Source organism: Nasonia vitripennis, chromosome 2 (assembly GCF_009193385.2).
Source record: "Nasonia vitripennis strain AsymCx chromosome 2, Nvit_psr_1.1, whole genome shotgun sequence".
Taxonomy (NCBI): Eukaryota; Metazoa; Arthropoda; class Insecta; order Hymenoptera; family Pteromalidae; genus Nasonia; species Nasonia vitripennis.
This window is the reverse complement of record NC_045758.1, coordinates 13,569,811-13,586,983: the sequence shown is the minus strand read 5'-3', so window position 1 is coordinate 13,586,983 and position 17,173 is coordinate 13,569,811. Positions and strand designations below refer to the sequence as shown.

The 17,173-nt window shown below is 45.6% G+C and overlaps 1 protein-coding gene across 1 annotated transcript; it reads right to left on the bottom strand.

Moving 5' to 3' along the window:
- Nucleotides 1-285: 285 nt before the first annotated feature.
- Nucleotides 286-15,546, bottom strand: LOC100121798 (FMRFamide receptor). Its single transcript, XM_001605359.5, has 5 exons — nucleotides 14,893-15,546; nucleotides 11,063-11,389; nucleotides 6,802-7,070; nucleotides 5,048-5,237; nucleotides 286-3,839 (listed from the first exon to the last, which is right to left on the bottom strand). Exons 2-5 carry the CDS (start codon nucleotides 11,363-11,365, stop codon nucleotides 3,183-3,185), a joined length of 1,419 nt encoding a protein of 472 aa, XP_001605409.1. The 5' UTR covers nucleotides 11,366-11,389; nucleotides 14,893-15,546; the 3' UTR covers nucleotides 286-3,182.
- Between the last annotated feature and the right edge of the window lie 1,627 nt (nucleotides 15,547-17,173).

The window sequence follows — 17,173 nt, the reverse complement described above, 5'->3', positions numbered from 1 at the left end:
TTTTTTTTCTGTAAAATGTGAAGTACAGTTTAATTTTTTTGCACAATAACTATTAAATGAACAATATTTACAAATTTAAATTTAAGATTGTTCGCTTGATTTATCTTAGATGTTAATTAAATTATTTTATAAGTTTTTTTGATAAACAAGGATTTGTATTTGAATAGTATATATCTTTGAGTATGTACATTAGGATTGAAACTTTGATTGATTGCAGTATATAAGATATATCAATTAAATTAACGATGGAGCTTTGATTTTTGAAGAAAATAAATAGTCTTAAGATTACACATATACTCGTTTTTTAATTTCTTATAAACTATATAGCTCTTTGACTTTTATCAAGTGTTAAAGTACAGGATGTTATTTCATTAATTATCAAAGATGGACAAATTTAAAAGGAAGCACGTTGAATATGCTACATGTACATAACAGTCTTGGCAATTACAGCTCTTTTTTACATTGCAAAACCGCACATAATATTTTTTAGTTGACCATTAAATCGTACCTTTGCAATTCAAATAATGCTGATTTACAGTTTGTTATAAATTAATTTTTTCATAAAAATTGAAACTTCTTTAAAACTGTTAAAATATTTACCAATCTAGTGATTGTAATCTTAATTACATATATATATATACAAGTAGTAGTACATACATTATAAATTATTTAATCGACTGGCAACGATAAAATTTACAAATCAACTAATATCGTTTGTAACACATCCGCATGAGCCTTTCCTTTGTGCCGTAACATCCTGGAACATTCGTGATTAGTATTATCATCACCCACATTGTGTGTATTTAATGAATCGTTATTAAAACTTAATAAGCGCCTAAAGAAAAATGATTTATTAAAATATTCTATTTCATAATTATTGGTTTTGTGATTTGTAATTCAAATTTAATGGCGCTTTGATATAAATATAGTTTTGTAAAAAGTTTCACAGATTCATAATATTTAGATGCTTTAGGAATAATTTACAAAAGTGCAATGTGGTGAAAATTGTATGTACAAAGATGGAACGCCTAGTTTATACAGATACGCACCAATTCAAATACGAGTTTATTCAAAGTTTATATACTTATTAAGATCTATGACCATCATCAGCATGCAGTTATATAGATATTCGCGCGTATAATGTCTTTCGCTTCAAAGCTTCTTCAAATATTTCAAGATATAACAGTTCGAATCAGTAATGGTGATCTTAGCAGTTTTCACAAAATTTACGAGTTTGTAGGAGATATAGTATAGACTTTACACACACGTAACTAATTGTATTTAAAATTGTTGGCCAATCTAAGGCACTTTTCTCGTTTCGATTCCTTTGAAATAATCGCAATGATTAGCCTTGAATATTACTTCATATTTTAAGATAAAATTCCAACTCATTTTTGTTTGGTGTAAAATCTTTATAAATATATTATAATAATGCTTATAGATAAAATAAATCAACAATAAATATTTCTTATACAAATAAATGAATATTTACAAAATCCAACGTTATCGTGAAATTTCTCTATCTTAAAAATTTGTTGAACTTTCATATTTGCGTAAAAAAATAAGGAGTAATAGAAATTGTATCACTTTTTTCAATAGTTTTTTCCCAGTGCAGTAGTGTATTTTATCGATTCACAGTGAAGTTCTGGCAAGGTCAATGATACAGTTATTTTCTTCAAAAAAACTCTTGGCTAAATGCGGATAAACCATTGACTATATGTATATACTACGTGAATCTTTGACGTGATAAATGTATATTTACGCTCATACTGCCCTATAATGCAGGCGTAGAGTTGTGAGTGACAGGTACTCAAGACGATGAAAATGACATGCATGTTAAGTAGTGTTGATCTAATCATACTTGATTATTTATACGCGAGTTGTTAGGCAAGTTTTTGATTTTTCGTCGATAAACGAAATAGATTCATTCACATTAATATCGGGAAACTTTCTCTAAGTAGACAAGTTCTGTTTTCCACGTATACATCAATTATCAATTTATTCAAAGAAATCGTACAACGTTATTTATGCGCCGTTTATCAAAACTGAAATATTTATTTATATGATGTAATTCAAATCATTTCTACACTTTCGAAGATAAAGCAAAATTGTATCTAGTATATTATAAGTGGCGAGAAACGGAAACGTTGTAGGCAGTTAATGAGATTTTGTAAAGTATTTGCACATATACATATGCTCGACCACACTGAGAAACGAATGCTCGAATCGAAAAATTATTTTTTCATTCGAGTCTCGAATAAATTTAAGATCTATATTAGATATAATAGTAACTGTTTGCGACACGTTACATGCTAGTATACTCACGAGTTCGTTTTTTATACTTTGGTCAGCTGTGGTGTTTACCGTTCTCCTTATGAATAATACTGAAACGTAACAGCTTTGCAATTATTAATATTAATAAAACTAGAACATTTTTCTTTTTACAAAATTGATAAAGCTATATTCGATCTAACTAAAGCTAATTTATGATAAAATCAACAAAGCACTATAATTTGTAATTAATTACATATATAACAAGATCGTATTATACATTCACGCAAATTTATACGGTCCTAATCGACCTTTTTCAAGGTACTTCATCGACCAAGACTATGAGGTACCAGTGTGATTATCGAAATGAAAATCGGAAAATAAAACGTACACGCGGTAACCTTTTAAAAAAAATAGATATTTCTTCTTTTCACAAAATTCACCCTTGAAAAAATACAATTACGAAATCGCTCAAGTGAAGTATACTTTGTACATTATTCTCGCGTAAGCGATTAATAACGAAATTCAACGATGAAATATAGGTATACATAACTAAAATAACTAGCAATAAAATTGATTTCGTGACAAAATAATCCTCAGATTGCCAGCCTAGCAACAGAACACTCCGTAAATCTCGTCTACGCAGAACCAAGCAGACAAATAATAAATAAACGAATTTCAATACAGTTTCCCAGCAGCCGCAGGCACACGGTCATCGTAGCGCAATCCACATAGCGGATCCCGAGCACGTCGCAGAGAGCAGTCGCGTCGATAAAAAAGAAGGGGGTAGGTAATAGGTATGGCACGCGCGCGCCTGCATGAGAAGTCAAGAGAGCTGAAGAGCAATGAGGCGCTACACAGTAGCGGGCAGGCATATCGTAAAACGCAAGCACGCGATATAAGCCAGCGCGTCAGCAGAAAGTCGTGTCCTCGAGGTTCGTGCTTCTGTCCCTGTGGTGATGCTGGTGATTGTTGTGCTGCGAGTGGTTCGAGCCGTTGTTGTGAAATCCGGGTTTGGGCGAGGTGGGATAGTAGACCGAGGATCGGGAGAAGCCGTTGCTAGCACCGCTGTGGGTACTGCCTCCTCCGGGCCTGAGGGAGTTGCTACCGTGATGACTGCCGTGATGACTGCCGTGATGATGATGGTGATGACTGCCGTGAAACCTGCGAATGGAGTTGCGAAGCTCGACGTTGCTGAGATTCGTGGCGATCGAGTCCTCGTTCGTCTGGAAGTCCGGGCTGTCGGCTCGACTCGGACGACCCATGCAGTCGAGGCCCGTTTCGCCCGAGACTCGGCAGAAGATCTTCAGGAAGATGCGCTTGAACTTGCGACCGAAGATCACGTAGATGACGAAGTTGACGCCGCTGTTGAAGGTGACCAAGAGGTTGCCCATCTGGATCATCCAACCCGGCGGATTGACGTACATGTTCTCGTAGACGTTGCTCACGAGGGGCAGGACGTTGCAGACCAGGAAGACTATCACCACGCAGAGGAGCATCGTCGCGAGGCCGATCTCCCGGCGCTGGTGACGCGACAGTCGTCGCAGATCTCGGTTTGCTTTCCTTACCTGCAACGGAGAAAAAGGTTGCCGACGTCGTTTAATCAATGTAGATGAGATCAATTGAGATTATGGTGAGCAGCTCGCGAGCGAGCTTTGAACGTGTACTGAACGTGTACTTGAACGCGCGCGCGCGCGCAGAAAGATGAAATTAATAAATATGGACGAGTCGAGTTTAAAATACAACTAGGTGTATGAATAATTTTGAATGATTTCGAGAGGATGATGTCGCCACAAAGCTCATTGACGCAATTGACGTACGCAACTATGCGATTGATTGATGATTCTCCATACACGCAGTACAGTATAGTCGGACCCCCGAACAAACGTGATGTAACAGACAGGCTGAAGCGCGACACATACGCGACCGGATTCGTAATTAGAACTGGAAAATCAAAGTCGTCTCTCCGCGTTCGAGAGCTCGCGCTCACGAGTTGCAAATTATATGTACGCGCGCGCAGTCGTAGCCCAAAGAAGTTGCGCGCGCCTCCGTATGGAAATGCGTAGCGAAGCTCTCGCGGGTAATTGGCTGGAAACTTAGATTGCGCACAGGAGACCCGCGAAAAACTTTGTTCGATCAATGCACGTATATACGCGGTGAAATACGTCATTCCGCTCTGTGTCTCTCTCTCTCTCTCTCTCGCGTCACGCAAGAAAAGCGCACAGTAGAATTTAGCTCTCGTGCGAGCGATCTTAATTAGATCCCACATACGCGCGCTGAATATTGTGTATCCGCGCCGCAAGCTCTTTCTCTCTATCTTTCGCGCGTGAAAGAGAGAGAGGAATATAATAAAGTTTTGCGAAAGGCCGGCCATGTGCGCGCTTCAAAAATACCCGCACGCGGGCGAGTACGATTTCATTGAGTGTTATATTTACGCGCGTAAAAATCGGGGTTTATCATCGCGCGCGAGGCGGAATCGAAATACATTTACGTCAGGTGATTGTACGAGTGAGAGAGAGAGAGTGCGGAGCGAAGAAGAAAAAAGTTAAAAAGCTTATTTTTAGAAGCAGCGCGCGCGAGTGCCAAAGCTTCTCCGAGAACTTGAAAGAGCATCTCTCCGAAAATCCTTTAATAACGCTCGCGCACGTATACGGAGATACTTATTTAGCGACGATTTCTTGACTATAGAGCTGCGAAGCGTTACCTCATCGCGATAAGCCGTATACAGCCGTATTATAGCCATGATGCATGCAGTATAGAAACGCTAAACACCAACCCTCTTGTAGATGGCTACGTTAAAAATAACGAGGGCCACAAAGGGGAATGCGTAGTAGACGAAAAAGTAGAGCCAGTGCACGTAGATGGTCTTGTAGAGGGGGTTCTCGCGCAGCTGCGTCGCACCGATGCAGTAGACCGTGATGTTGTACCTCCAGTGAATCTCCTCGCTCAGCTGCACCTCCCACAACCTGCGAAAATCAGAGGATGAGCTTTAATGACTATGTCACGTGTGTCTGTCTAATTTAACGTTTGCGGTATTAATAGAGACGGAAATTCATTTGGAGAGTTAGCCGCGCGAGCAACCGCGGCCTTTTTGTCGGGGCTGAATTAGCTGATATGTGCGCGGCGGACTACCGCCTGATGAGGAGAGTTCGGGCAGTTCGGCGAAGGGTTAATGGGCAGGGAAGAGTCTCGTGCTCGTAACTCGCCTGCAGCGAATCTTCCTATTTATCGGATCGAAATGTGTACGGAATTTATTGAATTTCTTGTTGCCCGCTTTACAAAGCTGATTTATCGGCGTTTATTCGCTGAGCGCCTAACGAATGGTTCTTGAATATTCCTTTTTTTCTTTCTTTTTTTTTTTATTATTATTTTCATAACGCTCATACGCACACGCAACGTGTCACTTATCGACTCGATGTGTATAGAGCAAAAATATATTGCACGCTCAATTTAGCGAGAATCCTCGTCGGCAATGAAAGCTCATAAAATTCAATTAATATCGCAGGTGCGCGGCGTAAAATATTGCTCGTGATTTTAACTTTGCGCGTTTAAATCACTCTTGATCAGTGTCCAACTCAAATGTTACTTTATATAAATTCAATGTAAAAAGCCTTTCGACACAGTACAACTCAAGCATCGGCTAAAAAAAGTAAGCAACGACGAAGAGCATGTAAAAGAGGAAGGGAATAACGCGTCAATTCTAATTGGCCAAAGCGCGTTTCCGCGTCGCGCGCCACCTGTCAATCCGCCCCCCAATAAAATATTGTTTCCGCCGCCTAGGGCGCGACGACGCGACGTCGGCAATAACAAATGGTCCTTTTCATTCCGCCTCTCCGGCTAACGCGGCAACGCGCGCACACACACACACACACACACGTGTCTATAGCGTAGCGGCTCGGCGCCGTATCGCGACTTCCGCAGGCTCAGCGGAAATCTTGGGAAATAAATTTCCAGCCCGGCTGCAAAGCGAAAGGAACAAGTTAAGACCTTCTATATACACCGGCCAACAAAATATATCTAGATGTGTACATATGATAGAGTCTGGGAGAAGAAGAAGAAGAAGAAGAAGAGGAGGGGAAAAAATATGTGCGATGGTATGTGTATAACGCGCATCTCCTCGCTTTCTCTGGGAATAAAGAGCCTCGAGCGAGTAATAGTCCCGGTGATAAATATCGGCGCGCGGGTTCGGCGTTGCGTAATAGCTTGCGCGACAAAGGGGGTGTGCGCTGGTGTCCCCGGCGGCGAAAAATGCTTAGTTTACTCTCGACTTCCGGCAGGCTTTTTTTCGGCTTTCCGAGCGGTATTTACGTATGTATGCGAGCTTGCGGTTTGAGATTCCTTCGGGGGAATCGAAGCTTTAGTGCGCTTTCGGTTCGCCCGCGTTTACGATACATTGCGCACAGTTTACGCAGTGTATAGAGAAATGCTTGCATTTTATTGCGATTCAACAGTCCAATTTTCTCTCTTTTAATTTTGCCCGCGCGCAGTCGAGGGAAGAACGCGCATCGGAGAATTCAATCCTGCACCTACTTGGGCAAATTGTAGAATATGGAAATGAGGGCGATGAGGAGCAGAGCCGTCCTGGCTCTTCCGTAGGTACATAGCGACCTGGCCTTGAGCGGATGGCAAACCGCGACGTATCTCTCCATGGTGACGGTGAGGGTGAGGTAGACCGTGGCCATCTGCGCCGTCGTCGAGAGCGGGTACAGGTACCTCACGATCTTCGGGTAGACGAAGAACTTGTAGTGGAATAGGTAGCCCGTGTAGGCGTAGATTCCCGGCATTCCGTACACCAGCACCTGTTGGAACACACGAACAAGCGCAAATGAAGCTAGGCGCGCGTATTTGCATTTTCGTTAATATAGCGCCGAGGCGAGAATTTTATTTACATACGGCTCTGCGAGTTTGATTAGTTTTCTCTCAAAGCTCGGGGGATGGAGAGACGCGCGCGCAAGTCTTATTTCGTTGACTTAACGCTTTCGCGGATGCAATTCCGCGGCTTCATATACTGTAGAGAGGGAGAGAGAGAGATTGCGCACCACTACCACTGCAACCGCTCGTTTGTTTACAATTGTACCTCTCACGCGTTAAATTAGCTTTGATGAGCTCTGTTTGCCGAGCGTGATCACGAGTCAGCATCGGCGTCGGTCTTCAAAGAGCGTGATGCGTCTGTTTATCTAAACGCGTACAAACGCTCGACTGGCATTTTGCGGGTTTCTTTTTTTCCTCTATCTATTTTTTATTCCGAGAACGGCGTTTTTACAGATTTCATTTGCGTTTCATGCGGGTCCATATTTTATACTAAACCACTGCAGCTTTATACGGGGCCATATCTCACTTACTGCAAGCACGTATATACGCGTAAAAGAATTTTCATCTTCCATACTGTACATCATTTCTGCAGCGCCGGGGTTAATAAAGCTTTGCACGTATCAAGTCAGCGAATCCTCGGCTCAGCTTCGTGTTTTTTCTCCCTCTTTTTTTGCTTTCTATATTATACAAGTATGCAGATTCATCTCGCGCGCACGAGCTTCGAAGTCGCGCTCTGAGGCTCCGTTAAATTAAGAGCGGATAATCTCGGCTGAGCTCGAGGCGAGTTTTAAACTCGATGCCCCGGCACGGATAGCAAACATGCGTGTCCCTTTGAAATAACGTGTGCAGCGTGCAGTGCTTGCACAGTCTTTCGAACGACGGCTCGAGCGTATAAAAAGCGCCGATTACTTCAAAATTATATGCGAAGGCTCGCGGATTTCAATGTCCCGATTGAGATTCCTCGCGAGATGCATATTGCAGGACAGCAGCAACAAAAGCTCGTCAGCGAGTGCATCGATGGACTGCAAGCTCCGCGGGAAAGGCAGTTATTATCGGAGCTTTCGTTCTTTCGCTCGCTCTGTCTAATAAAACCCCGAGCGCGGCGAGGGATTCATTGCTTCTGTGTAGCCCGAGGAGAAGAAACGAAGCGCCGGCTCAAGATGATTAAAGGCCGGAACGTGAGCTTTCCCGGCTCTTTCGAGTAATCTAGCAATAACGATAACTTAGACAAACGTCTATTCCAACTTGTCTCGTCGTCGTGCCCGAGAAGCACCGGCTATCGAAATATTTTCGAGAGCTGCCTGCGCTGTTTATTCGTCGGGAGATTAGTTTTTATATTTTACTATACTATAGCCGCACTCTACTAACTCCTCCCTCTCTCTCTCTCTCTCTCTCTCTCTCTCTGGGTCAAGATGTTTGGCCGAGTTCTCCCGCGAACGTTTGCATTTTCATAACGGCTGTATATAAGCGAGAGGTGTTTGTTGTAGCTCCGCGGCTTTTGTTATTGGTTTTTTTATTACACCCGTTGCGCGCGAACGAATAAACAACGCGAGAGTAGCGTGCGTTTCGCGCGCGTCGGACACGTGGCGTATAAATTTAGACAATACTTGCGCAAGTCAGTCTTTCTCTCTCTCCCTCTCTCTCGTGAATGAAAGCTCTGACGAGGGAAAAGCTTAATTTTTTATCCCAGTGCGCTTCTATTAATAGAACATCATTCGCGTGGGCGTACACACAAACGTTACGATGCAAGCTTCTTATGTACAGCATCTATATCTATATATAAGATCAACGAATTTGAATTCGCTTTGCGCGCTTAAAGCCATTAGCGCGACAACGAGCGGATAATGCTCGCGAGCTCTCTCTCTCTCTCTCTCTCTCGCGCGCGCGCGCATAGCTTAGCATTTCATTAAACATTCAGCTGCGACTCAGCCGCTCTTGCAATCAAGCTCTCGATGGTTAATTTTCATCAGAGCTTTTCGCGTCGATTCCGCGAGTAATTGACCGAGAGGAACTACGACGACAACAAAGTTTCGTATTTGCAAGTCATCAGGTCGGGTCTCCCGCTGTGTTTGTGCGTAGCTATGTTTAAGAACAAGCTCGCGCGCACTCGGACGCGCTTCAGGTGCAAACTCAATTAAGGCTGCATAGTCGCAGGGAAAAGATTTTAAATGCAAATTGTTCGTTCGACGTCAGTAGCAGTATAGTATATAGTAGTATATAGTTTCCCTCCGGTAAATTAAGCGTGAACGCTAGATAAAGTATAGCGAGGGACGAGAGATAGATGCAAATTAAAACTACCGAACGGTTCGGAAAACAGCGCCAGTTAATTGGCCGTATAGGCGGCACACGCATATATTTGCCAGATCGGGAAAAACGATGCATCAACGACATTTTCCAGACGAGAGCTGCGCGGCGGCTCGGGTTTCGCGCGCATATCGTTCGACAATGACATTCAAGCGTGCTCGCGGTTTTTTTTTTCTTCTTCTTTGCGATCCCGATGCATTATACTCGGTATGTACGCACTGATCGAATCAGAAATTCAATCGCACGTGCGCGAGACCGAACGGCATATAGATGTCTCCCGTGACAAAGGTGCTATAGCGGAACCACACCTCGGAAATGAGCGCGTATATGTATATATATATGAACGTGAGAATATAAGAGTTTTTTCACACCGCATTCCAGAGACTGGCATAATAATAATCGCATTACGAAACGACGTGGTAACCGACTACTGCGATATTTGCCGCGTTCGCGCGAGAGAAAAATAAAAAAAATCGTCAGCCTTGATTCGAAGCGATGATAAAAATTGCGTGCGTCGCCGGGCTATTGCGTTCTATCTGGGGGAAAACGACGTTATTTTCACCGCTACGCAGCTAGACCGTATGGGACAAAAGCTCGGCGGAATTGCGCGCGTGAGCTTTTCTTCCTGCAGCTCGCTGCACACACTCGAATGGTTTCTGTAATTAACGATATAATCGCGCGGAAGGTTTCGTTTTAGCTTTGTACAGGAAATTTATTTCGCGCGCGAGGATTGCGTCGTACGTTGTATGGGGTTTTCGGGAAATCTCAGACCGAGATCGTTTTTCAAAGCTCGATGCGCTTATTGGGATAGTAAAAAGAGCAAAAAACAATAGTATATTGCGTGCCTGGGGAGGAAAAAACCGAAAATGCACATTCCTCTCCAGGGCAGGCGCCCGGGAAGGGGTGTGGTACTTTCGGTGCAGGTGCTGAGAAAGAAAACATCCCGCAAGAGGTATGTAGGCAGTTATAGGACGAGCGGCCCGAGTATGCTCAATAAAGTATTATTGAGGATTTCCGGTAGAAGACGTGTGCAAAGCGCTGGTATATGTAGATCTTGGATGATGAATTTACTTGTGGTTGTTGTTGAGAAACAGATATCCATCTAGTGGACGAAAAATGTACTACGTAGATAGAAAGTCATGATAACGGCTGTCCACGTTATTTTGGTTTTATTCAACTATCCCTTTGATCCGACTTCGATATTTCTTCGGTTTGAAAATTAGCTTTTCGTCGAAAGAAGCGTCAAAACAATGATTTCATAGTTCAATCATCGGCTAAAAGATAAGCATTGAATTGGACCGGTACATTCTAGCTTTGGATCCGCTTAGCTTAGTCAATTGCTGGTACAACATGCGGGTTCGTACGTTCGTAAAATCCGACGCTTTAATTAAGAAGAGGATCGGGCAGCGCGATAAAAATCTCGCGACACACACACACAAAGAGCAAATATAGAGAGCCAAGGATATAAAAAGCCATTGGCCCACATCCCGGCGGAATAGATTCTCCCTTAACTCTCCTCGCAATTCTCATCCGCGCTTGCGAGAGAGAAAGATCGAGATTAAAGATAACTTTCTCTCTCTCTCTCTCTCTCTCTCTTGGCGCAGAAGAAGAAGAAGAAGCAAAGTAAATTTAAAATTCCCGCGCTCGCAGAGATAAGCGCTAGGATTTCACTTACGGATAAGAGAATGAGAATAGTGTCGCAGGTCGCGAGGCCGATGAGCAGGTAGTTGATGGAGGACTTCATCTGCGGCCGCGACAGGACTATGATCGAGATGGCGTTGCCGAGGATCCCGAGGAAGCTCACCACGTTCAGCAGGATCCCGTAGACGAAGAACTCGAGGAAGCCGTCGTTCACCGGCAGGTCGCACTCCTTCGGCGGTCCCAAGCTCGTCGCGACGATGCTCAGGTTACCGACCGAGCTGCCGTTGCTGTTGTTGTCCTCGGACGTCGTCCAGTTGAACACCGGCTCCAACGTCATGGCTCAAGCTTTAGCTATGGCGCACTGGGGACAGAGAGATAGAAAAAGGAGCTTTATTTACGTGCGTGCCTGCAGCGTATAGGGCAGCACTGGGATACTTTTTTCGGGGGGAGACGACGACGACGACGACGAGGCTGTTTACGAACTGTCTTTTTGCGCGCGACTACTTTCTTCCGCGCGGAGAGAGAATCAAAGGCTTGACAGCTTTACGCGCGCCGCGAGCTTTTTATCGTAGCCGTAAACGCTCGCAGCGCTTTCTTATAACCCGCTGATTAAGTACCTCCTCCGAGAGGAAGTTCGCGTCTCTTTGACGCGTGTTCTCTACATTATTACCTTCGAAATCTTAATTAGATTTCGCGGCGAGTTTTCATCTCCCTCGCATGCGTATATATATATATATATATATATAGTTATAGAGCATAGCGACGTACCCTTTTGTTGCCCAACGTCCCGTATAGATCGGCGAGCGATATAAAGTTGGGGCAATATCTCGCGATTGAAATCGTTTTCGAGAAAGAGAGAGTATATATATATAGAGAGAGCCGAGGATGAGCGTAATAACCGCGGGCGATTTTCGCGCAAACTTCATCCCCCCGAGCTCTCTCTCTCTCTTCTCTGTTGTTGTCTTTGCGCGGAAATTGAGCGCAAAAAGTTAAGCCGACTTCGTTTAACAGAATCGGAACATTTGATAAATTCCTCGAGACTCGAGAGCCAGAGAGAAAGGACAAGCGAGCGCGACCGTAGAGTTTAGATATGTAGAGTAGGAGTTTTCCGAGTTGGCGCGTTGCACGTTTTTTATTTATCCTCCTCCTCTCGCGGACGATGAAGTACGCGAGATATATATAAAGTATTTTGTTGTGTGTAAGCCTTCGGTTTTGACGCTCGCGTTTGTTGTTAATGGGAGAGGGGATGAGGCGGAGAAGTAAAAAGGATCGGATTACCTCCAGAGAGGGTTAAATTCTCTCATGCTCTGAAGTTTTATATCGAATTTTTTTTATTTTCATCGCGACCGACGAAATGAGATTGTTCGGGAAACACAGTTCTTTGCAGCCATAGCGCGATCCTTGAAGTGGGAAAAAAAATGTATTTCTCCGCCTCATCGACGCTTTAGCGAGTACACGCGCGCTTGGGAGTATAATCGCGTGTGTTTCGTGTGGATCAGCCGCACTTTGTGATTTAGGGGGAGTTGATCTGTGCAAAAAATATCGTGTATTATACGCCCGCGAGGATCGGAGAATTTTCGGGGAATGCAAATGGACTTTCGGAACACACACGCGAGTTACTTATTTTCACGGGTAGCCGTGTGTGCGGCAAAAAAAGAAAGCGGAGCGCGGAGAGATGAGCTTCTTTGTGCGAGAGAGAGAGAGAGAGAGAGAGAGAGAGAAATGTATGGGATGTAGTATAAGAAAGGAGACGAGGTGCGCGCGTTATATCTCGGATCCGCGTGTAAGTAGATAAAGGCTCGGCTTAGTCAGCCGTTGCGGCTACTTCAGCGACTGGATACCCGGATAGCTTTTTTATTGTATCCATAAATCTCAAACCGGTTGCGAAGTGGTATAGTGTAAAAATGTATTTTTACCAATATAGAATAAACGCGAGAGAGCTAGCTTAAACGATACACTTCTATATAACACACCAGGCACTGCTATACTCGCGCGCGAAGTTTAACTATAAATCTCCGCAAAGCGAGAGACTCAGATAGCGAAATATCAATTTCCGGAAAAATCTCTCTTTCCCGCGTAGGCGCGCACTACTGCACATAATGTCGTAATTGGAAAAACAGCATCGCGTAGACGACGCTCATCGGAGATGCGAAATCGAGAACGAGTGCGCACGTTATTATGAATTCCCTTTTCTGCAACCGGCTGATTCACGTCCGTCGATACGCGTCTGACGTGCATCGCGAAAAGGTTCTCCTTTAGCGTAGCAGCAACGTACAAAAAGCAATTATACATACAGCGGCTGTGTGTGTGCGTGAGAGAGAGAGAGACGCGCGCGTTAATGCCCCGACGAATCGATGAAATTTATTTACCGAGTCATCGCTGATTCACGTCCTTTTGATTGATTCAATAGCCCGTGAAATGCTATAAATCTTCGCGTTAGCCCACATTCGCGCTGCACGTACGGAATTTACATGTGCACACGCAGATACTCGCTCTCTCTCTCTCTCTCTCTCTCTCCTTTATTTTGCGAGAGCGAATCGATTTGCGCGAGTTACATCGAACGTTATATATTATATATCCTCCGTAGCAGCGAGAGAGAAAGAGGAAGTTAAGAAATTTCCGTCGCGCGTGAAAATTTACAGGGTTAAACCGATCGACGCCGCGGTAGTGAGCTGGAAATTCAATTCGACGATAGTAGCTATAGCGTCTATGTGTCGGGCAAGTCGAGAGTCAAATTGATTTCCCATTTCCCGCGTACGGGCAAGTTTCGTCTCCGTGTACAGGAGGCAAGATCGGCCATGTTGTGCAGCGCCGCGTCGTGTGTAAGGGGCAAGAAGAGCGATTACGCCTGTTGCGAGAGTAATTAAAGGCCTTTCGAGTAGCTTTTTCTGGTGCGCACGCGGTGTGTGGAGAGGAAGATGGATTCGGTGTATATTAAAGTGCGCGTTATCCGCTGAGAAATTTTTATCGTTCGCTCTCGGGAGCGTATACGTATATATATACAGTGTAGATGGAAGACGTTTAATTCATCCTCAGCGCCTCCTTCCGTCGTTTCGAAAATACACGCTGCTCTCCAATTCGAAGATCGCATTACACGCCGCCGGCGTTTCACGACTTTTCAGCTTTACGAGCTTACGCGCGCGTATAACTCGTAAACGTCGCTCGCGACATTGTTTTCCCAGCGGCAGCGCAGCATCCGAAAGGGAAAAATAGAGAAGGAAATAAAGGAGAATAGCATTATGGCGCTGCTGCCGCTGAAAGAGACCATCAACCGGGAGCATAAATGTTCCTCCTGCCGCGAGGCTCGTCGTCGTCGCCGCAGAAAGGGTAACGAGAGAGCTCGCGATTTGGGGCGACGAGCGTGAAAACAAACAATTTATCGAGAGACAAGAGCTGCGCATTGTGTAATGAGCAGGGGTCCGGAAAAATGTCGCGGACATCGGAAGTAAGCGTGACCGGGACGTGCTTTTTCAGTCAAATTGCCGGTTATTCATGAACGCCTGAGAGAGCGAGAGAACCGCGGAGGAAGAAAAATGTTATCGCTCTGCCCAGCTCTTTTTTGGGCGCCGCGTGTATGCCGTAACCAGGACGCGTCGTAAAGCGCCGATCGTCAAAAATAGGATATTCAATCTCGCGCGGTTTATAACACGCCGAAATCGGTACTCGAAAACAGCGATTAACGGGCCGTAAATCATCGCGGCGCTGTGTCCGAAACTCGCTTGTCGTCGTCAAACTCGAGAGCGCCGAATCTTCTCGGCCGCGAGAGTGTGCGACTGTGACAACGTATGCGCGTGTACAAACGGGAGGGGAGCTACGTCACTTGGCTAGATATATATATATATATATATATATAGCTATACGTACTTCGATCAGAGATGCAGCGAGGAGAAAGAGGTAATATTACGTCAGCATTATCGCGCCGAGTCGCGGACAACCGCTTCCATAATCGGACCGATCTGCATCGCTGCTGCTGCTGCTGCTCCGAGGGGGCGATCTTCCCGATCGCAGTAGCATCGTCGCACTCTCTCTCTCTCTCTCTCACACACACACTCGCGACGCACTATGGATCATAACGATACCGATCTCGCGCGTCACATCGTCTTGTTCTGCGCGTCGCTGCACTGCCTCGAGGAAACTGCTCTTTCTCGCGAGCGTATAAATTGCTGTCCGAGGGCGCCGCCGCCGCCGCCGCGCAGACGAGAGAGAGAGAGAGAGAGAGGGAGGGACACCGAGCGAGATTATTTTTGTCAAACGCGTCGCGAGCGCGCAAGAGTCTCGCACTCGGTTAATTTTCTCACTGAATACACCGCACTGAATATGCTGCACCCGAACGCGTATATTTAATGATCCCCTCGGCTTCGGCGCGCGAAATTCAAAGCTCCTGCGAGAGCAAAAAAAAAAAAAAAATGTACGAGCAGCGAAACCTTCGCTCCCTCGTATACAGGCGCGAGCCACACTACACTGCACCGGCGGAGGAGATGCTCGCAGCCCGGGCTACTCTCCGGCTCTGCGATGTCTGGCGCTATACGCGTAACCGCGACGGCGGCGCGCGCGCTGACCCTGGCAGTGAGGGCCGCCTGCGCATTGAGACTCGCTCGCTACTCGCGTCCCCTTTTCTCTCTGATATAGCGAGGCTCCCGGCGTCTGCATATCGGGAGTGATGGCTTTCGAAAGCGAGTTGATGGATCAAGTGGGGCGCGCGACGGCTTTTCGAAACTGGACTGCGATCGAAAGTATCGATTGCGCGCTGTGTGTTACACTTTTGCACAGCTGCCGGAGATGCAGCCGAGGTTCGTTGTTCTCCGGAGGGGCCGGATGATCGATGCGCGCGGCTACTGCAAGCGGAAATCGAGCAAAAACGCGATTAACCCAGATTTAAGCGGCTAGACCGCCGAATCTCCTTCATAAAGCTTCGCTGTGGATTAATGCATCGTTACATCGTCCCGACAAAGTGCCCGATGTAAAAAGCAATTTTTCAAGGCTAACAACGCAGTTCATATCTACTCCTTCTCTCTTCCGTTTCTCCAATACGCGCGTAATAGACGCACTCCGCGATTCATATCTCGCTCTTCTTCGTCTCACACACGCGAATTTTTCCCCTCCCCCGAGTCGATGCAACTTTTTCCTCCTCTCCGGCGCAAGGACACACACGCGGAGGGGAGAGAGGAAAGGGTTGATAAGAAACGATCTCTACTGCGCGCGCGGAGAAAGAGAGTATATCGCCGAGTAATGCCGCGCGCGCGGAAGCCCCGCTCTCTCTCTCTCTCTCTCCGGGTTTACGGCGCGGCGGGCTTTTGTGCGACGAGAAGATAAGGATTTTCCGGGCCTCGTACGACGCTCCCGGCGTACTATAACCCACTTCGTTTTGTCGGCGCGACGACTGCTCGGCTCGCTGCTTTTCGTTCTGCGGCTTGGCTCCGCGTACTGTGTGCGCCCGTCGATGCTGCTGCAGAGGCTATATCCGATATTGCAGCTCGCGTGTGTGACGCCTTTTAATTATAGCCGTTACGCCGCTGTTTTCCTTGTCCCTCGACTGGAATTTACGAAAAAGTAAAGAAAACTCTCTTTCGGATGGATTTATTCGGCGGTGCGGTTTTTTCGCCGAGAGAGAGAGAGAGAGAGAGGGGAAAATGATCGTCTCCCACTCTCCGAGGAGCTGTACCGCGCGCGTATGTTATACGTGCAGATTGTGCAGTCTTGCTGCGTGTGTATGTATGGAAGTTTGGAAAAATTCCTGGTTATACCGCGGATAAACGTCCGCTGGCTAGTTTCCTATGTTGTGCACTGTACTTAAGTTGATAGAGCGGAGTATTGGGACCGCTTTTTATCCGCCATCGATTTTTATGCCCCTTGCGCTATCAATCAGTCGAATTTATTCTCTCTGCCAGTATAGCGGATGTTCGATATGCGTAAATATGCTTTCGCGGCTCCGATTATATCTCGCTATACAACTTGTTTTCAATCGAACATATCCAACGTGGCTAGCGAACGTCGGTTCCATACAAAGCATCCACGCGACGACAAATCCGTGTGCATACAACGACGCTCTAAAAAAAAGGGAAACGCGCACAGAACCTATTTGTAAAATGATTACGTCGCTTTTAATTAATGGCGCAGTCGCGCAGCTAGATCTCTCCCTCTCTCT